General features: G+C 43.7%; 2 protein-coding genes across 2 annotated transcripts in view; one reads left to right on the top strand and one right to left on the bottom strand.

Annotated features, from left to right (window-relative positions):
- The window catches only part of LOC129187941 (trace amine-associated receptor 13c-like), a 41021-nt gene that overhangs the window by 2419 nt on the left and 15991 nt on the right, over nt 1-22611 (bottom strand). The window lies entirely within an intron of this gene.
- On the top strand, nt 20353-21486 carry LOC129187943 (trace amine-associated receptor 13c-like). Its single transcript, XM_054787791.1, has 2 exons — nt 20353-20528; nt 20670-21486. The coding sequence occupies exons 1-2, from the start codon at nt 20353-20355 to the stop codon at nt 21484-21486; spliced, it is 993 nt and encodes a 330-aa protein (XP_054643766.1).

The following is a 22611-nucleotide window of genomic DNA, read 5'->3' as shown; positions in this document are numbered from 1 at the left end:
ACCTCATGAATCATTCTTTCACAGTTCCACATGTCCAAAAGGAGTAGGAAGAAGCAAAGCTTATTTAATCCTACCCCCAAAACTTTGGACCAAAACTGGAAGAAGAAATTCCAAAACAAGACACAATTGATGAAGGGAATGATAGTGATAGGAATCTTAATTCTATGTTTCTCACTAAAACTTGTAACTAAAAAGGAGATCACTGACATTGTCAAACATTTTAAGGCAAAAACATCAACTGATTGTCATGGAATGGAAATGGAAACAATTAAAAGGGTCATCAATGAGATCACAGACCCGTTAACATATATTAGTAACTTATCTTTTCAGACTGGAATATTTCCAAGCAAAATGAAAACAGCCAAAGTGGTTCCAATTTTTAAAAAAGGAGACAAACATCAATTTACAAATTATTGGCCAGTTTCCTTGTTACCTCAGTTATCTAAAATTATGGAGAAGCTATTTAATAATAGGTTGGACAAATGTATTAATAACAATTAATTACTTGCAGGCAGTCAATATGGTTACAGAGCCAACATTTCAACTTCTATGGCACTGATGGAAATCACGGAGGAAATCACTACTGCTATGGACAACAGAAGATGGGCAGCAGCTGTATTCATGGATCTGACAAAAGCTTTCCATACAATTAATCACAATATTTTAATATAAGGGCCGCACGGTGGTCTAGTGGTTAGCACGTTGGCCAACACAGTAACAGCTTGGAGATCGGGAAGACCTGGGTTGGATTCTCCCCTGGGCATTTCTGTGTGGAGTTTGCATGTTCTCCCCGTGTGTGCGTGGGTTTTCTCCGGGTACTCCGGCTTCCTCCCACATTCCAAAAACATGCAGGTGAGGTTAATTGGCGACTCTAAATTGTCCATAGGTATGAATGTGAGTGTGAATGGTTGTTTGTCTATATGTGCCCTGCGATTGGCTGGCGACCAGTCCAGGGTGTACCCCGCCTGTCGCCCGAAGTCAGCTGGGATAGGCTCCAGCATGCCCCCGCGACCCTAATGAGGAAGAAGCGGTATAGAAAATGGATGGATGGATGGATTTTAATATAAAAATTAGAAAGGTACGGAATTAGAGGATTCGTTTTGAATTGGGTTGAAAGCTACATAGCAAAGAGGAAACAATTTGTAAAACTAGGAGAATACACATCTGGGAGTTTATACACCACGTGTGGAGTACCCCAAGGGTCCATACTGGGACCAAAACTGTTCAATTTGTATATCAACGACATTTGTAAAGTAACAAAGGACTTAAAGTTGGTCTTATTTGCGGATGATACTACTGCTTTTTGTTCTGGCGAAAGCACACAAGAACTCATTAAAAAGGTCAAGGATGAAAAGGTCATATTAAAGTCATGGTTTGACAGAAACAGATTATCCTTGAACTTATGTAAAACTAAAATAATGCTATTTGGAAATAGCAGAAGGGATACGTACGACCAAATACAAATTAACGGAGTGGACATTGAAAAAGTGAAAGAATAAAATTCCTGGGGGTCATAATAGACGAAAAAATGAGTTGGAAATCTTATATTAAATATGTACAACAAAAGGTGGTGAGAAATATTTCTATATTGAATAAAGCAAAATATGTTGTTGATCAAAAATCACTCCACACTCTGTATTGTTCCTTAGTATTAGCATATTTAATGTATTGTGTGGAGATATGGGGAAATAATTACAAAAGCAATCTTCACTCACTCACTGTACTGCAAAAAAGATGGTGAGGATCATTCATAATACCAGTATAGACAACATACAAACCTTTTAGACATTAGCAGATTTAGTATTCTTTCAAACCGCTAGAATAATGCATAAAGTTAATAACAACTTGTTACCCAAAAACCTCATACAGTATTTCTCAATCAGAGAGGAGAAATATGATCTTAGAGGAAAGTTAAACTTAAAACATTTATATGCCAGAACTACGCTGAAAACCCACAGCATTTCTGTATGTGGAATTAAATTATGGAATGGATTGAGTAAGGAACTCAAACAAAGTACAGAGACGAGCACATTCAAAAAACAATACAAGCAGTTGGTGTTTACTAAATACAAGGCAGAAGAGTATTGATCATCACAATGATCCCCTGGGGGCCTGTAACGTGTCCCTGGATGAAGCCCAACATTGTTTCCAAGACTGACCAGGCCGGAAAACTGTGGTTGAAATGGTTGCCTCTATCAACTTGCAAAAGGACTAGGAAGGGAAGAGCCCTATTGCAACAATTTCCTCACATTATGCATGCAGCATGCATGAAAACTCACCAAAGTTTGCAAGTGCATCAGGCCAGGTGAAAATGTCATATTTCAGGAGACCTGAACACGTAACCCTCCATTCGAGCCCTGGAGCGGGCAGTGTGAAGCACGTGGGTTACACTGGCTGAGTGACAAGCCACAGCTGTTGCTACCAGGCAATTAGTCATGCTTCTTAAGCCTTTTCTTTAGCCTTCTCCACTGATTTCAAATCAACATTCACAATAAAAGTGTTGCAACACATCGATTAGTTCCATTTCAAAGACCACTCTACATGTCGCTATAGTTTCCATTGTTCATGAGCGACAAAAGAAGCTAACAAGTGAAATAGTTCACCAGCATCATGGTCGCTCACTGAGTTGACTCACCAGAAAATACTACTCCTAACATAGGGTGCTTTGCCATTGTTGAGCTTTAAAGGAGAGGCTATTACCTCGGCTGTTAAAGTGGAGGTGACGCAGATTTGGTTAGGGGTACTGGCTGTGTTGATTGTGGGTCTTCAGGCATGTGGGAGATGGTTAACAAACTGTCTGAAGTGCTCTCTCCAGCGGTCAATGCAGTCTTGCTGATTTGAGACAACGTTTACGGTGCTGTCTTTAACTAGGGAGCAGCGGTGCCTGGACATTGCTCGGCGAAGTAGAGTTGCTGTAGATTGTTGTTCTGGCTGTCTCATGGATTGTTGCCTGATCACTACATAGTTTTTCTCTGTCATGTCAGATGGCCAGGTTTCGACAACAGTTGAGGTGGACATACTGGTCTACATCTCCACGGTTGAGGTTGATGAGTCTCCTGGGAAATCCATGGCTTTTTTGGCTGGCAATTGTTTCTTTGGCTGCCTGGAACACCTTGAGTTTGAAAAGGTGCCAGTTCGTCAGAGACTCTTCAGAAAGTTTGCTGAAGCAGTTTGAGATGGCACAGTTATACATTTCCTGAAACGTGGGATCCTGGAGGCGGGAAGAGTCCAACTGAAGGGTCCGTCTGTCCAATATCATAGCCTTGAAGCTTCCCTCGCATGTCTGCTATCAGCATCTGATGGCCAGTTTTGCCAAGCTGCGCACCTCTATATAGATGGCAATTAGTGTTTGATTTCCAGTGGGCTGAAATGAGTACTGTAAATTCCAGTGTATAAGCCGCTACTGGTTTCTTAAACTTTGAACCCTGCGGCTTATACAGCGGTGCGGCTAATTTTAATCTTGTGACATCTTCTTTACTTTATAACTACTATTAATTGTTTAAATACTGTGACGATTGTGAATCAGTGAGGAAACGATAGTTCTTTCTTTGGCAGAAGCCAATCACAGGCTATCAGTGCTTGGAGGGTAAGGAGGGAGAGACTGATCTATACAGGTTGGCAAGACAGAGAGACAGAGATGGGAAGGACGTGCAGCAGGTTAAGGTGATTAAGGATAGGGATGGAAGTCTATTGACAAGAGCCAGTAGTGTGATGGGAAGATGGAAAGAGTACTTTGAAGAGCTGATGAACGTGGAAAATGAGAGAGAACAAAGACTAGAAGAGGGGACTTTTGTGGACAAGGAAGTAGCAAAGATTAGGATGAAGTGAGGAGGGCATTGAAGAGGATGAAGAGTGGAAAGGCCGTTGGTCCTGATGATATACCTGTAGAGGTTTGGAAGTGTCTAGGAAAGGTGGCAGTAGAGTTTCTGAATGGGTTGTTCAACAGGATCTTAGATCATGAAAAGATGGCTGAGGAATGGAGGAGAAGTGTGCTGGTGCCCATTTTTAAGAACAAGGGAGATGTGCAGAGCTGTGGCAACTACAGAGGAATAAAGCTGATGAGCCATACAATGAAGTTATGGGAAAGAGTAGTTGAAGCTAGACTAAGGGCACAAGTGAGCATTTGTGAGCAGCAGTATGGTTTCATGCCAAAAAAGAGTACTACAGAGGCAGTATTTGCTTTGAGGATGTTGATAGAGAAGTACAGAGAAGGCCAGACGGAGCTGCATTGTGTTTTTGTAGATGTGGAGAAAGCTTATGACAGGGTGCCCAGAGAGGAACTGTGCTATTGTATGAGGAAGTCTGGAATGGCAGAGAAGTATGTTAGAGCGGTGCAGGACATGTATGAGGACTGGAAGACAGTGGTGAGGTGTGCTGTAGGTGTGACAGAGGAGTTCAAGGTGGAGGTGGGACTGCATCAGGGATCAGCTCTGAGCCCCTTCTTGTTCGCTATGGTGATGGACAGACTGACAGACGAGGTTAGACAGGAATCTCCATGGACTATGATGTTTGCAGATGACATTGTGATCTGCAGTGAGAGCAGGGAACAGGTGGAGGAGAAGCTAGAGAGGTGGAGGTTTGCCCTGGAAAGGAGAGGAATGAAGGTTAGCCACAGTAAGACAGAGTACATGTGTGTGAATGAGAGGGACCCAAGTGGAAGAGTGAGCTTACAGGGAGAAGAGATCAAGAAGGTGGAAGATTTTAAGTACTTAGGGTCAACAGTCCAGAGCAATGGAGAGTGTGGAAAAGAGGTGAAGAAGCGTGTACAGGCAGGATGGTACAGGTGGAGAAAAGTGTCAGGTGTGATGTGTGATAGAAGAGTTTCAGCTAAAATGAAAGGAAAGGTGTAGAAAACTGTGGTGGTGTTTGGTCTAGAGACAGTGTCAATGAGGAAAAGACAGGAGACAGAGCTGGAGGTAGCAGAGATGAAGATGCTGAGGTTCTCTCTGGGAGTGACCAGGAAGGATAGGATCAGGAATGAGTACATCAGAGGGACAGCACATGTTAGAGGTTTTGGAGATAAAGTCAGAGAGGCCAGACTGAGATGGTTTGGACATGTCCAGAGGAGAGATAGGGAATATATAGGTAGAAGGATGCTGAGTTTGGAACTGCCAGGCAGGAGGCCTAGAGGAAGACCAAAGAGGAAGTTTATGGATGTAGTGAAAGAGGACATGAAGGTAGTTGATGTGATGCAGAAGACAGGATTAGATGGAGGCAATTGATTCGCTGTGGCAACCCCTGAAAGGAAAAGCCGAAAGGAAAAGAAGAAGAAGAAGATCACAATTTTGATACAGTCCAGTCCCCTATTCCCCTGATACTGTAATTGACAGGTTTGACTGGTCATTTATCCATTCAATTTGTCATTCATAAAGTATTTGACATTGTTTTCTGCATTTGTATTTGTACTTTATTTATCCCACAGCGGGGAAATTCACTTGTTACAGGCATGTAAAACTATAATTATTCTCTTTAAAATGTGTTTTGTGTTAATATTTTTGGATGTCTGGAACGGATTGATTGAATTAGCATTATTTCTTATGAGAAACATTTTTGGTTTTCTTCTGTTTTTTGTCAGACCTTTTGGAACAGATTAATGACCCAAACCATGGTTCCACTGTACTGTATATCTTTTGTGTTGAAGTGTGCCAATTGAGACAGTTGCTTTTTTATTAAACTCATCTATCAAAATCAAATTTTTTGTTTACAACACTCAAGGGTTATCTCCCACATGAACGCATGCTCACTTTCCTTTGAGACCGTCCTTTCCCATGCATCAGTCAGAAAAGGCGGTTAGCTGATGCTCTCAGGGGACGCTGGTTCACACCTGCATGCGTTAGCGTACAATGATGAAACCTGGCTGCAATCAGAGGTGTGAAGAAAACACAACAACGTTGTGTCTCCCGTTGTGAATTGTCTTTGTACAATGTCTAAATGAGGCTGGCATCAATGTTTATTCAAAGACTAATTAGTGATGATAGTCATTGATTGTGACCTTTGACTTCACCATTGTGATTAGAGATACGGCGAAAGTTGGTCCCGCTTCTTTCACCAACCCGTCTATGTCAACCAACATGTCAAAGTCCTGGTCCACTGTATTCTTATTACTAAAGTTGAGGGGGGAGTGGTATATTCTGTCCATCTGGGTGTTTTTTTCTGAAAGAAATGAAAATGTCCTGGTTTTGATCATTTTTCAGTGGGTCATTAACTTGAGTGCCATTAGGGCACGCTGTTGAGGCTGCAGTGTGAGCTGCTTTTTGAATCAGAGATGCCAAAAAGGCACAAAAAGTCAAACAAAAACCAAAAACATATGCACTGACTACAACAACGTATAACTAATCCTCTGCCGCTTGTTGAAGTCTGGTAAAATTGGATTGCACAAAGATTGCTCAGTAGATTTCAACCTTAACAGACACATTTTTCCTTCAAATTTTTACTGTTTTACATTTCAAAACTTAAGCATTTGACCTCAGGTTCCTGCGTTGTTCTGATTTTGGAAATCACTTTCATGCCAGTTTTTGAACATTATTTCTATGAAATGTGTCTTTGATTATAGATAGTATTTAGTAATGTAAAATTTTTCTATATGGGTTATGGGGTACCCCATATAGTATGTACAGGTATGGCGTACCACCTAATTTGGGCAATTCGCCCTGTATGACTGGTGTCAAAAACGGCTCGGCATTGCTGGACTAAATCGGACTTGATTCCAGTGAGGGTTGGACTCCGCCAGTGATGCCCATTGTAATGGATTCTGTTTATTACTTTTATGGACAGAATTTCTACATGCAGAGGATGCGGTTTGCTGGCTGCAGGATTGGGTCTCTGCTTATTGCAGGTTATGTGATCCTGGCTGGCATCATTGGGCAGTGATCATCAGCTCTCACTAGTTCGCAGTTTCAGTTTTTAGGCAGCTGCCCCCACAACCCGACCTCGGTTAAGCAGAAGAAGATGAATGGATGATACATTTCAGTGGTGCATACATAATCTCTGGAATTAAATAACGATAGAAATAATGTATCTTCTGAATTAGAACAATTGGGCTGTAACAAAAGAATAAGTCTCTTTTCAAGTCTTAGGGACCAAAACTGTTAAATATGTAAATCAATGACATTTGTAAATTCAAAAGGACTTAAAGCTTTCGAAACAATTAATCACAATATTTTAATTTCTAAATTATAAAGGTACGGAATTAGAGGATTAGTTTTGAATTGGGTTAAAAGCTATCTAGCAAAGAGGAAACAATTTGTAAAACTAGGAGAATATACATCTGGGAGTTTATACACCACGTGTGGAGTACCCCAGGGGTCCATACTGGGACCAAAACTGTTCAATTTGTATATCAACGACATTTGTAAAGTAACAAAGGACTTAAAGTTGGTCTTATTTGCGGATGATACTACTGCTTTCTGTTCTGGCAAAAGCACACAAGAACTCATTAAAAAGGTCAAGGATGAAAAGGTCATATTAAAATTGTGGTTTGACAGGAACAGATTATCCTTGAACTTAAGTAAAACTAAAATAATGCTATTTGGAAATAGCAGAAGGGATACGTACGACCAAATACAAATTAACGGAGTGGACATTGAAAAAGTGGAAGAATATAAATTCCTGGGGGTCATAATAGACGAAAAAATGAGTTGGAAATCTTATATTAAAAATATACAACAAAATGTGGTGAGAAATATTTCTATATTGAATAAAGCAAAATATGTTCTTGACCAAAAATCACTCCACACTCTGTACTGTTCCTTAGTATTAGCATATTTAATGTATTGTGTGGAGATATGGGAAATAATTACAAAAGCAATCTTCACTCACTCACTGTACTGCAAAAAAGATCTGTGAGGATAATTCACAATGCCAAGTATAGAGAACATACAAACCCTTTATTTTTAAAATCACAGATATTAAAATTAGCAGATTTAGTACTCTTTCAAACCGCTAGAATAATGCATAAAGTTAATAACAACTTGTTACCCAAAAACCTCATACAGTATTTTTCAAACAGAGAGGAGAAATATGATGTTAGGGGGAAATCAAACTTAAAACATTTATATGCGAGAACAACACTGAAAAGCCACAGCATTTCTGTATGTGGAATTAAATTATGGAATGGATTGAGCAAGGAACTCAAACAAAGTACAGAGATGAGTAAATTCAAAAACAATACAAACAGTTGATGTTTGCTAAATACAAGGAAGAAGAGTCTTGATCATCACAATGATTGTTCTGTCATGCTCGTCTTTTATGTTTTTGTTTTTTTCTATTTTTCTTTTGTCTTTTTACTGTTAATTAATTATTTATTATCACTCTTATTATAGAAAATATGAGATGGAATGCAGGAACTGAACAACATGTGCTGTACTAGCTGTGGAATAGATGGGGGGGGGGGGGGTAGGATTAAATAAGCTTTGCTTCTTCCTACTCCTTTTGGACATGTGGAACTGTGAAAGGATGATTCATGAGATGTATTCCATTGTAACCTTCATGTTCAAATAAACTAAACCAAACCAAACCAGATGGTAGGGGTGTCACAAGACACAAAATCTTGCGAGATTAAAACGTGATGATATTTTTTCTTTCTTAGATAAAAGATGTCTTACTGTGTGATGCCCTGCTCTCTTTGTGGCCTGCATGCTGGGATGCCCGGGGTGCGTGGGAGTGGGGGTCTCAGATGTGCAGTTTGGGCTTGGGATGGAGGGTGCATTGTGCTGGGGTGGGGGGATCCTTTCCTGTCTCCCTTCGGGGACGGGGTCGCTGGGTGTGGTGGATGGGGGGCGCATGGGGGCTGCGGGCGGATGGGTGTGTGGGCGCCTGTGCGGGCGGGGGGCGGGGTGTTCTTTTGTGTGGCGCTGGCCGGGATCGGCAGGGGGATGCTTACTCTCGGGTGGGGTGGTCGGGGGTGGTTTGGCAGGTCTTGTGGGGGGCTGGCGGGCGGTCCCTGCTACTTGCTGGTGCCTGGCTAGTCTCTGTTTCCTGGCTGGCGGCTGTCTGCCTGCCTCCGGGGTGTCTCCCTTGGCGTGTTGGTGGATGGGCGAGGGGTGATGGCTGGTCTGCGGTGTGGCGGGGGGGCGAGGCGGGCGGGGGTGTGTTATTCAGCATCCGGCAGGGGATTGCTCCTCTCGTGGGTCCTATCATGTGGTGCTTGCTTCTCTGTCCCTCATTGGCACTTCTGGCTTGCGTGCTTCGTGGGTGTGGCCGTGCTCCACTCTATGTGGGGTCCGGTTCTCTAGTGGTCACTGTGGTGTGACTCCCTTACCAGTCGTGATTGTGTGTGTGTGCCGCGTGGGCGTGGTTCCTGCTGTTCTGGTGGCGATCGGGTCTGCCTTGGGGCATGTGGCTGGTCCGTGGTGTTTGGCGATTTGAGGGTGGTGCTGTGGACTCTGCCTCCGATGGGGCTCTGATGTTGGGGGGCTGTGGGTATCAACTCTGAGGGGTTGGGTGGACCGGACTGGGTGTCCTGGCGGGCCGGGTAGGGCCTGTGGTGTGTCCTGCGGCCCATGGCTTGCCCGAGCCTGTGCTGTGGTGAGTGGTCTGTCAGTCATGTGTCCTTGGTCCCCCCCACCCCCCGTTCGGTTTGGGCGGTGTTGGGGTGTGGGCTTGTGGTGCCCTCGTTCTTCCTGTTCCGCTGCACCACCTCACATACATATAGGATTTTGGGGGGTGGTCTATGGTCGGGCGTGGTGGGGGAGTGGAGTGGCCTTGCGGAGGCTCCTTTGCCCCTGCCATGCCACTGACCTGTTGCCCCTCAATTTTAACAGTAGACACTTTGGGTTTGGGGTGGCTGAGCAGGTGAGGGGCCGACCGTGATGCAGCTGTCCCACAATTTCAATTGCATCGTTAGTGTAGCGACAGTTACGTCTTGTCCTAGTCGCTTCTGGGTATGGGGAATTCAGGTAATAACACGCTCCAATAATGCAATGTCCAGACGGATGCTTACGTTGGAATTAATATTGCGTTTATTGTATAAAAACAATAAAACGATGAATTACACGTCCAAGATGCTAAATGTTATGCCTGGTTGAATATATGGAGGATGTAAAAGTGGTGCAATGATGTACGTGTGAGCAGTAAAAACCGTATGACCTCCCGTCAACCTAATTTCATGCACTATCACGTCCGCACCAATATATGCAACACCTCCATACCGCCACCAGTGGTCAACCAATTATAACACTCCACAATTACCCTAACACAAACCAGGTGAACTAAACCCAAAAGCAATATAAATGGCTCCTACACACCGGCCCCAATTGTGTACACAGCACAATTAAACACAAAAAAAGGATCCTTAAGTGAGTAACTTAACGCCCTTTCTCAAAGGGCTTCTTGTAGTAAGAAGATCTTGCGAATGGGTTTTTCCAATAGTCCAGTCTTTGTCTTCAGCTGTACAGCCCTCACAAGTCCATCTTTATCTGGGTAAGTGCTGGTAATCCTTCCCACAATCCAGGAACCACGAGGGGCAGTATGATCCATAATCACCACAATGTCACTGACTGCAAAGTTCCTCCGTGTTTTGGACCATTTCTGCCTTTCTTGCAAGTACTCTCTTGTCCATCTTTTCCAGAACAGGTCTGAAAGGTACTGAACCTGCCTCCAACATTTTTTGACCTACAGGTCACTGTCTTGAAAAGCACCAGGAGCAAGAATAGGATTCCCTTTGAGCAACAAAATGTCGTTCGGGGTGAGGGCTTCCAAATTGTCTACATCTTCAGAGATCTTTGTGATGGGACGGCCATTGAGGATGGCTTCGACTTCACATAGGATGGTTTGAAGGCTTTCATCGTGTTTGCGGTCGTAGAACAGAGGAAAGCACCTTTCGGATCCTTCTGATGAGACGCTCCCATAATGGGACGCAGCAGGGGGGTTGAAAATCCAGTCAATTTCCTGTGACAGCAAAGCTTGGTGGATTTTAGTGTGGTCTATTCCTAATAAAGCTGTCTTAAGTTCATGCTCTGCACCAATGAAATTTGTGCCATTATCAGATCTTATTTGGCGCACCGGACCTCTTCGACATATAAAGCGTCTTATGACATTGATACAGGAGTCAGTTGTCAACGAATGTGCCACCTCCAAATGTACAGCCCGGCTAGCCATACAGGTAAAAATAACCCGTATATTTTGACCATCACTCGGCCTCTCTTGACCTCAATAGGCTCAAAATAGTCCATGCCTACGTTGGTGAAGGGTGGCAAGTCTGAACATATTCTTTCTTCTGGCATATCAGCCATCTTCTGCTCGGATGGCTGTCCTCTGTAGCGTCTACAAAACACGCATTCAGAAATTACCTTTCTACACGCTGAGTTGGTATTGATGATCCAGTATCTTTCCCTGAGAACCGAGAGCATGTAGTTCCTTCTTGCATGACCAAGCTGCTGGTGAAGATATCGCAGGATGAGTTTGGAAACATGATGGTTTTTAGAGAGGATAGCAGGATGCTTCTGTTCTTCAGGTAGGGCTGAGCGCCTGAGTCTTCCACAGTCTTCTCTCAGTAAACCATGGTGTAGTACCGGATCAAGCTCGGAGATGGTGCTCCTGCTCTTCACAACGGATGCTCTGCTTCGCAATGCACTGATTTCGTCTTTGAAACTTGCATGCTGGCTATATCGTATGATGGCGTTTTCTGCTCTGTAGAGGTCGCTCTCTGACAGAGCTTGTTTAAAAGCAGCAACTCTAGCCTGTTTTATTTCCTCCTCATCAGCTGAAGGGTCAACAACCAGTAGAGCAGATACCTCTTTTCTTTTTCTACTGAAGCCCAGCAAAGCATCCTTTAGCTTCAAAAACCAAGCAACTGAGGCCTTAATCTTGGCCCAGCTTGAAAAATGATGCACCAGCCTGGTGGTAGGGTCTTCCAGCTGTATATCAGTGACGTTAATCAGGATCTCTCGCTTTACCTCTGGATCTTCAGATGAAACAAGTTGGGGTTCAAAGGGCTTTGGCCACTCTTGTTCTGGATTTCTGAGAAAGTCGGGGGCATTTATCCACCTGTGACAGGATATAAAGCAGTCTGCATTCAGTCCTCTTGATGCCTCGTCTGCTGGATTGAGCTTTGACTCTATGTATCTCCACTGACACACTTCTGTTGCCTCCCTTATAACAGCCACTCTATTGGCAACAAAGGTGTGAAATTGCTTGCTATTATTACAGGTGTACTTCAACACCGTCTGGCTGTTGGTCCAAAAGCATGAGCTGTTCAGCTGAAGTGGCAGCTCCCTTTTCAACATTTTGTCCACTTTGGCAGCCTTTACAACAGCAGTAACCTCAAGACGAGGAATAGTTGTCTGCTTTAACGGTGCCACTCTAGCCTTCCCCAGCATAAAAGCCAGGTGCACACGTCCCTTCACAGCCTGTAGCCTCAAGTAAGACGCAAAGTGATCGCTTCCATCTGCGAAATGATGTAACTGGGCCTGTCCAACACTTTGACATTTCTTCTGGAATGGGATTATTATTATTATTATTAAGGATAAATTTTGCCTGCACATTTGCTGCAACAACAGCTTTGGTAGCAAAGTGTATGGTGCCAAGAAACCCAATGGGTCATAGATGGAGCTGATCATTGAGAGAATACCCCGTCTTGTGTATGGTCTTTCTTCCATTTCGAGCTGAAAGATGAAAGTATCATTCTCTGCACACCAGCTGAGGCCCAAAGCTTTCTCTACAGGCAAATGATCTTGCTCCAAGTGAAGCTGCGTGGTGGTCTTTGAGCACCTCCTCTCTGACAAAACAGCCCTACTGTTGCTGGTCCACGTCAAAAGCTCAAAACCACCCTTTGAGCAGAGGTCAATGAGGTCTGCCATCAACTTCACCGCCTCGGGCTCTGTGGCCATGGTTTTCAAACAGTCATCCACATACAAGTTGTAATAACCAGTGTCAACCACTTGTTTTTCATACCATCTTGCATGATCTTTCACTGTCCTTCTCAAAGCATAGTTGGCACAGCTTGGAGATGAAACTGCTCCAAATGTATGAACTGTCATACGGTGCTCAAGCCGGCCAACTGAAGTGTTTCCACATGGCCACCACAGAAAGCAGAGAAAGTCAAAGTACATGTTTTGAAGACACTTTCACCTGATGAAACATGGCCTGGATGTCAGTCATCAGGGCAATGGTTTCCTGCCTGAAACGAGTCAGCACCCCAAAGAGAATTGGTAAGATGCGGCCCCGTAGAAGCTGGCAGTTCAGTGAGGTGCCCTTATAGCTTGCTCCACAATCAAAAACGACTCGCAAGGTCCCTTTTCTTGGGTGGTAGACACTGTGATGTGGCAATACCACACACGTCCATCCTTTGATCTCAACTGGTACTGAGGTAGCACTTCAGCATAGCCTCTGTCGATGAGCTCAGTCACAAATGCTGTGTATTCCTTCTTATAAGTCTCGTTTTTTCAAAATTTTCTTTTGAGGCTCTGAAGACAATGCTCCACAATACACCGGTTGTTGGGCATAATGATGTCATCCTTATTAAAGGGTAAGTCCATGCAGTAATGTCCTTTTAATAAACAAGCCGATCTTTTGATAACCTCCATGAACTTCCTGTCCTCAATTGACATTTCACACTCCTCGTCTAATGCCTTCTCAGTCAACTCCTGATTGTACTGAGACACCAACAGCTCCTCCAGTTTGGCAACAGAAATTCTGTTGGTATAAACAGTTGGGCAGCTTCCTGGACCACTCGCTGCACTTCTCAGGGGTCCATTTATGACCCATCCCAATAAAGTCTTCACAGCATACGGTCCATTACCTTGGCTGTTGATTATATCCCATGGCTCCAATACCTTTGGTACATTCATCCCGATCAAAAGTCCCACATCGGCGTCCAGTTCTGGGATCTTAATGCCTTTGAAATATTCCCAATTTTCTAAGTCTTGTTAACGGGGGATGTTGCCAGTCAAGACAGGAATGATGTCTTGTGTTGAGACCTCTGGAAGCTCTATAAATCTGTTTTCTCCTAACTCTGAGATCTCCAGCCCCACCACACAATGACCGGTGACCCGTCTTCCCTGACCCATTGTCCGCAACATGATGTTTGTTCTCGCAGCTTGCGCCTTTACTCCTTTACTAGGTTGCAGGTGATGAAAGTAGCTGTGCTCCCGGAGTCTAAAAAGGCATAAGTCTACAGAATCTTATCTCCTTTCTTAGCCTTGATCTAGACGGGAACAATGGAGAGACTATAGTCCTGGTCCCCGGTCCCAGTACAAACACTGGTTCGGTGAGAAACAAGCGCCCTGCTCACTGGTGCTACGGCTGCTTTGACTTGATCTCTCGCCAAATGCAAAATAGTGGGGTGCCTTAAATTGCAGGTATCACAGGTGAGACGACTTCTACATTCCCTGCTGATGTGACCAACCCTCAAACATCCAAAACATGCTCCCTTTTTTTTTTGAGGAGTTCAACTTTCTCTTCACGAGAAACATGTTGAAATTTGGACACTCTAGCAGAGAATGAGACTGTTCACAACAAAGGCAGGTTTCTGAGGAAATATTTCTCGAATCTGGCATCTGCTTAGGTGACCCAGACACTGCTGGTGGAGGGGCTGTGACCGTGGTTGTAATGAATGTTGTGAAGCTTCTGCCTTTGATGTTACCCTTTGTCTTGTATGTAATTACATGGCGGGATTTGGTGTCAGAGATGTCGCCAAACAGAGAATGGGACAAGATCTTCACTTGCCTCTCCAGGAAAGTAACCATATCAGGAAAAGTAGCTCTGAAGCCTCTGTGCTCCTGCAGCTCATAAGCTGCTGATCTCCAACCTTCTTGCAGCTTGTAGGGCAAGTTCATGATCATTTGCCTAATGTGGGACGGGGCATTCATATCCCCCGTGTACTGTATTTCACACAATGCCTTACAGCATTTGCAAAGAAACAAAGTGAAGTCCTGCATTTCTTGAACGTCTTCTGATTTTATAGTTGGCCAAGTAAAAACCTTGTCCATGTAACCAGAGGCTATCTGATGTTCATTTCCAAAGTGCTCCATTAACAGTTCTTATGCAGACAATACAAGTTGTTGGTCTTTTGCTCAAATGCTGTCATAAACGGAATGCAGTGCAAGGGGTCACCGTCAAAAAGTGGAATGCCACGCTGAGGCAAAGTATCTGCCAACTGCTGCTGCACGAGCATAGCGGTGATCTCATTCTGCCTTTGCATGATGGTACAGATTGGCCTAGCGGCTACATCTGAAGCTTGTAGCGTGGGTAACTGTTGTATCAGTATGTTATGCAAAGCTTGTGGTTGTGCTGCAGGCTGAATAGAAACTACCCTTGACATTGGCATACCGTTCTCAAACTGGTTCCTGGAAGTAGCCAACTCGTCCTTTATATTTTATGAATTAAGTTTGACATTGACATCTAGTGGCTGGTCATGGTATTGCAAAGGTCCCTGTGCACTCAAGTTTATCATGTTGAAACCTTTAGGTTCCATACAAGGCATGGATGTTGGGGGCGCTGTTGAGCTTAGCTGAGCAGTCACTGTGGTAGGTTCAGGCATACACTCCTTTGATTGTGTGTTAAGGCTACTTCGTCTGGTAAATGCGTTCTTTGACAACATAGGAATTCCTCCCATTAGCACTTGACCTTCTGCCTATGCTTCCATTCTCCAACACGGACAAACGTGCTGCCACAGCAGCCATTTCAGCATCCATTTCTACTTGTTCCTTCTGTTTCCTTACTTTGTCTGCTTGCAACCTGTGCCTCTGCTCCTCTTCCTCCAACTCATGTTTTCTTTTAAGAACAGTAGCCTTTGCAAATAAAGCACCTTGATCTGCCATGGCTTGCTGGCATAACATACACGTGCTGTATCCAGAAGCGTGGCTGTGCTTGCTTGAGTAAACACTGGAAACATTTGAAACACTGTCCTAGGGACATACGTCATCATGTTCCTCTGTTTCAACATTATTACATGTATTTTCATGATCACCCCACAATTTTCGTTCAACCAAAGGTGCACATCTTTTATAAATTCTTCATTAGCGTCCTTTTTTAACTTAACACTAGAACTTCTACGAAGGGGCCAATTTGGCCCCCGCCCTAGAAATACCAGAGAGGGGCCAAAATGACCCTGTGCATTTGGATTTACAAGTTGATAGTCCTCACCAGTCAGTTTTCATATGTAAATGCAGTCGTTACCTGTGGAATGTGGCGGAATGTGGCTCAAACTGAGGGGGAAGGTGTGGCAACTGTGGAATGCTTTCAAAGACTTGTGTTTCTTTTGACTCCAGACTTGACTCCAGACTTGTGTTTGTCATTATTTTAGTCCTTTGCATTTGTTGTATTTGTTTTTTTGTATTTTGTAAATTTTGCTGTAATTTTGCAGTAAGAGGTTGACACATGTTTTTCATTTCTTCCTGTCATTTATTTATGAGGCACAGGATTCAAACAAGAGTTATCAGCTTTGAAATCACAACTATAAAATATAGAAAACACGCAAATGCACTATATACTGCAAATACAGCCTCTGTCCTCTACACTGCATAGTCATGGCACTTCCAAACCACCTCCTTCCTGCACCTGCCACAAGTCGACCCCATCTCTCCTTCACACCCTAACCCTAACCCTAACCCTAACCCCTAACCCCAACCCTAACGCACAGTGTATTCCCGCACCATCTGGTCCATCACATCAACTCCACATTTCATGGCATTGTAGTCTATCACTGTATTTGGCTTCTTCTTGCCAGTATTGCCAGTCTCCACAACGCTATGCATGCTGCTAGCATTCTGGTGTGGCATGTTGTTGCCGAAGACGGGTCTCCACGCTGGCCTTCTGGGCTCCAACATGGGAGTGCCGCAACTGCCTTGCTAGCTCCACCAGGAAGTCGACCCGTCTCTCCTTCACGCCCTAACCCTAACCCTAATCCCTAATCCCTAACCCGAACCCGAACCCGAACCCGAACCCGAACCCTAACCCTAACCCTAATCCTAATCCTAACCCTAACGCACAGTGTATTCCCGCACCATCTGGTCCATCACAGCGACTCCACATTTCATGGTATTGTAGTCTGTCACTGTATTTGGCTTCTTCTTGTCAGTATCGCCAGTCTCCACAATGCTATGCATGCTGCTAGCATTCTTACACCCTTTGTCCTCTAATTTTACTTTGTCTTGAACTGAACTATTTATAGACTATAGCGCTGCATTTAATACAGTCAGCCCCCACAAACTCACAAACAAGATCCTCACACTTGGCCTGTCACCCTCCCTCTTTAACTGGGTGTTTAACTTTCGAACAGGCAGGCCCCAGTCAGTCAGAGTCCACAATTGCACATTCAGCTCGAGAATTGTGAGCACTGGCACCCCACAAGGGTGTGTGTTGAGTCCGCTCCTCTACACGCTCTTCACCTATGATTGCGTGGCCTCCCAGAACAACACCAGCATCATTAAATTTGCGGATGACACTACAGTCATCGGCCTGATCACTGGTGGTGTTGAAACGTCATACAGAAGAGAGGTGGCGGACCTCATAGCTTGGTGATAACAATCTCCTTCTCAATACAGATAAGACTAAAGAGATGATCATCGACCCAAGAACAAGGGAAAAGGAGCCGCATAAACCCCTGTTTATTGATGAGACTGAGGTGGAGAGGGTGAAAACCTTCAAGTTCCTTGGCACACACATCAGCGAGGACCTCACCTGGTCTCACAACACCCAACAAATTATGAAGAAGTCCCAAAGGAGACTGTACTTCCTGAGAAGACTGAGGAAATTTGGCATGTCCACCACAATCCTGAGTTGCTTCTACAGATGCACTATGGAAAGTGTCCTTACCACCTCCATCACTGTTTGGTACGGTAACTGTACAACACGTGATAGGAAGGCACTCCAGGGGGTGATCAAGACCTCACAGAACATTGTTGGGGCAGCCCTCCCCTCACTGCAAGACATTAATAAAAGTCCTACGAAGAACACACAACCTCATCAAGGACAGCACACATCCACAACACTCATTATTCACACTCCTACCGTCAGGCAGACGCTACAGGAGTTTGAAGTCCAGGACCACAAGGCTGGCAAACAGCTTTTACCCACAGGCCATCAGGCTTCTCAACGAAGCACTCACACACGCCACATGCAACACACACACACACACACACACACACACACACACACACACACACACACACACACACACTCATAGCACTTTATTTATTTATTTATTTATTTATTTATTTGTCTTCATGTCTCTTCTGTTGTTGTTGCTGCTTAATTTATTGGTATTTATGTTTCTTATGCTCTTATTCTTTCTTGTGTTTTCTTTGTTTTCTTGGGAGAATGAACAGAATAAGAATTTCATTGCATAGTATAACTGCTGTTTTACTGTGCATATGACAATAAAACTCTTGAATCTTGAAACACAAGTCTTTGAAAGCATTCCACAGTTGCCACATCTTCCCCCTCAGTTTGAGCCACATTCCGCCACATTCCACAGGTAACGACTGCATTTACATATGAAAACTGACTGGTGAGGACTATCAACTTGTTAATCCAAATGCACAGGGCCATTTTGGCCTCTCTGGTATTTCTAGGGTGGGAAGGTTGAGGCCAGTAGTTCGAGTGTTAAACCAGACCTTTTGCCTATGTTGCTCTTCCTCAGGCAAATTAAAGTAATTTAACAAAGTAGAATGAAGAACAGAAGCATTTTCGCACAAAGCGGCGTGTTCCCTGGGGTGTGACCCGGTCTGTCTGCGGGCTTGTCGGGGGCAGGGCTCCGGTGCGCGGGTGGTGATCCGTCGGCTCTGGTGGCATGTGGGTGGTCTGGCTCCTTGTGGCTGGTGGGGTCCGGCTGCTGGTCTGCTGCTGGTCTCGCATTCCAGGCTCTGGTGCTCGGCCTCCCTGCGGTTTCCGGGAGAAGGAGTTGCTGCCCCGCGGGTGTCGGTTGGCGCTGTTTGGTGGTTTGCCCGGCTGCTCGCCCGTTTGCCCACCCCCATTATGTGTGACTGTTTCAATGCAGTATTGTCATTGTGATCACTATTATAGTTAATCATTTCATTACTACTATTATGTGTGACTGTTTTAATGCAGTATTGTCATTGTGGTTGTTGATATTATTTTGTCCTTTCCGTCAGGGTCTTTTTTGTCGTCACAGACATTTGCTGATGTAGTCCTGTTTGTTTCTGTTCTTCTCTTATTGTTGTCACAGTTGTTGTTGTTGCTGTTGTCCTTGTCTTTTTTCTCCCCCTCTTACCCTCCCCGTTTTCTTTTCTCTTTTTCTCTGTCCCCTACTGCTCCAGTCCGGCCGCTCCATATTGCACAAAGCATCCAAGTCAAATACATTCTGTATAACTGTCATGGGCGGCGTGTAGCTGTTTGGCAGAATTCCGGAATGCAGAGAGACCCAAGTAGTCCGTGTAAACAATTTATTAATAAAGGCACAAAAATAACAGAAAATGTCCACAAGGGTAACTATAACAAAAAACCTCCGACTGTGAGCTATAGCATCACTACTGTGAATGATAATACAGTAATCCCTTGTTTATCCCAGTTAATTAGTTCCAGGATTTCCGCAAAATAGGATTCAATATTAATAAACAGAATATTTTTGTAGTTAGAGCATAGAAAACCTGTTTATGGCTTTGTAAATATGAATTTTAACATGATTAGAGCCCTGTAGACATGAAATTCATTGTTTACATTACAGTGCTCAGGCTACGGGATCACTACAGGGACCAAAGACAGCTGCCGCTAGCATAGCATTGCTACCGAGCTAACTAGTTAGCCTCTCCAATCTACTTAATCTAAACTTAAAGTGTTTCAAACGGAGTGGGGAAAAAGGACCATGGCATGTCTTTATTTAATTGTTTTTTGAAAAACTGACATATAGTGAGGGAGCAATATCCAAACCTCGATATAGCGAGGCTATAAACCTTGCAATCCTATACCTACCTCTGTGTTCCCAGCGTCACTTGTCACTCAGCGGATGCTTTTTTTTATTGGCGTTCAACAGCTGCCGCCGTGTTATGTCCAAGCAGAAGCTGTACTATTTCTAACATTTGATCATTTGAAAGGATAAAAAACAGTACATACTGAGATGAAAAAACATGTTCTTGTGGGAATATGGACACCAGTTATGGTGTATGTCAAGAAATTGAACATAAGTCCTGAAGATAACGATGATTGACGACTGTGTAGCTCCATGCTTTATTTTGATCAAAAATATATATAAGTATAAACATGTAACATGTTGTATTATTATAAACATGTACATTTCTTACATTTAATGACAACACTTAGGCTCAGAAATCTCAGAAGTCTCAGAAATTTTGGCCCACTATGTTTTGCTTGGGGGAGGTACAGTGGGTTGGACAAAGACACCTGTACACATACATCAGATGTATAATAAAGAATGTTTGTCTCTTCTTCTTCTTGATGATGGAGAAGGAGGACCAATTAGAGTTCTGCTTTCCACAACTCATCAACATCTCCTGCAGGAAGCCCACATCTCATTGGTCTGATGGTGTTTTTTTAAGTGTTCTGCTAGGCATCATCTCCATCTTCACTGTGGTTCTCAACTTGCTGGTCATCATTTCAATCTCCCACTTCAGGCACACATTTATATTATGTAATATTTGTGTCAATGAAATGTCAGTGTTGTAGTTGTCAATATCTTCATCTGACTTTGTTGTTCAGTCTCTTTCGTCCACGAAGGACATATGTTGTCTTCTTTTTGTCTTTTTCATCTCCAGGCAGGTCCACACTCCCACCAACCTCCTCCTCCTTTCTCTCGCTGTCTCTGACTTTCTGGTGGGCCTACTGGTGTGGCCTGGTGAGATCTATATGAGAACATCCTGCTGGACTCTTGGTGATGTTTTTAGTTTTCTGTGGTTCTACATGACAGTAACACTGACATCTGCATCAGTAGGAAACATGGTGCTGATATCAGCTGATCGTTATGTGGCTATTTGTGATCCTCTGCATTATAACACCAAAGTCACTGTGAGAAGAGTTCAACTTTGTGTTTGTCTCTGTTGGTTCTTTGCTCTGCTCCTGTGTAGCATCATTTTGAAAGATGGTCTGACTCATCTCGGAAAGTCTAATTCCTGCTATGGAGAGTGTGTTATTGGCATTGGCTTTGAAGGACGAATTATTGACCTTGTCATGGTCTTCATCCTTCCTCTCAGCATCATCATCACTCTGTACATGAGAGTGTTTGTGGTTGCTGTGTCTCAGGCCCGAGCCATGAGCTCTCATGTTACATCAGTCACACTACAACATTCAGTCTTTGTCAGAGTAAAAACATCAGAGTTGAAGGCAGCCAGGACTCTTGGTATCCTTGTCCTTGTCTTTCTCATGTGTCTCTGTCCAATTTACAGTGTTTCTCTCGCAGGTGACAACAAAATAATATCTTCATTTGCAAAGTATGCTATTTATCTGTTTTATTTAAACTCCTGTTTAAACCCGTTGATCTATGCCTTGTTTTATCCCTGGTTTAGAAGAGCTGTTCGACGAGTTGTCACTCTGCACATTCTGCAGCCTGGCTCCTACGGGGACAACATACTGTAAAGAAAACTTGTGCTTGATTCCTGTTTATAATACAAAACAAAATGTAAATTAATCTACTTGTTATATCATTCAACTGAGTAATTATGCTGATAGTAGAAAGTAATCTAGCTCGGTTTGATTTATAAAAGGATCCCATCCAACCATTTTCTATGCTGCTTATCCAAATTAGTGTCGCAGGGTTATCCAGAGGCAGGGTACACGCTGGACTGGTCGCAGGGCACATATAGACAAACAACCATTCACACTCACATTCATAGTATGGACAATTTAGAATCACCAATTAACCTGAAACCGGAGTACCCGGAGAAGACCCACACACGCACGGGGACAACATGCAAACTCCACACAGAGATGCCCAACACAGATTCGAACTCTGATCTTCCCAATCTCCTGACTGTGTGGCCAACGTGCTAACCACCAGGCTACCGTGCGGCCCTATGAAAGGATTTATTTTGTCTTAAAAAATGTTTTCCCAAAAACAGGACTTGAAAAAGAAAGGTCCTCTCATATTCGGGTCAACATGGTATTTATTTCTGACGATGTCCCTGAAAATTGAGTATTGTAACTGACTGGTAAGTGTACACTTGTCATCTGTAAATAAACCCAAAATTTCTAACAATGTTGTGTTGTTGTGTTTGCTTTCATGCTGTCATGTTCCACAGGACAGGAGTGAGTACTTCCTGTCATGCGCTCTTATTTTGGTGCACTGCACTACCTGCTGGGAGGAAGCTGCCTGTGCTGTCACTTAGTTGTACTTCCACTCTTTCTATACTGTCTTTGACGTCAAGTGTGTTTCCTGTCACAGAGCCTTTTTCACCTCTGTCGCCTTTTGTTTGCATAATTAGAGACTTATATTTCCACCACTGCCTGTCTTTGTGTACTGTAGGTCAAGCTCAATCTCAACATCAACCCGTCCGGTGACAAATGCTGCATATCCAAATCCACATGCATCATAAAACTTTACCCCAAATTGCAAAGGGGATCACTAACAATGGGCAAATAAAAGTGAGTTATTCAGCATCACTTCTATTCATTTATCATGGTGTTTCAGTTTGATGAAGACAATGGAAACAGTGTTTTGTGCATGTGGAAAAGATCAGGTTCCCTGATGTGATGCTGTTGTAT

This window comes from Dunckerocampus dactyliophorus, chromosome 9 (genome assembly GCF_027744805.1).
Source record: "Dunckerocampus dactyliophorus isolate RoL2022-P2 chromosome 9, RoL_Ddac_1.1, whole genome shotgun sequence".
Lineage (NCBI taxonomy): Eukaryota > Metazoa > Chordata > Actinopteri > Syngnathiformes > Syngnathidae > Dunckerocampus > Dunckerocampus dactyliophorus.
The sequence above is the reverse complement of the archived record's forward strand: the minus strand, read 5'-3'. Positions and strand labels throughout refer to the sequence as shown.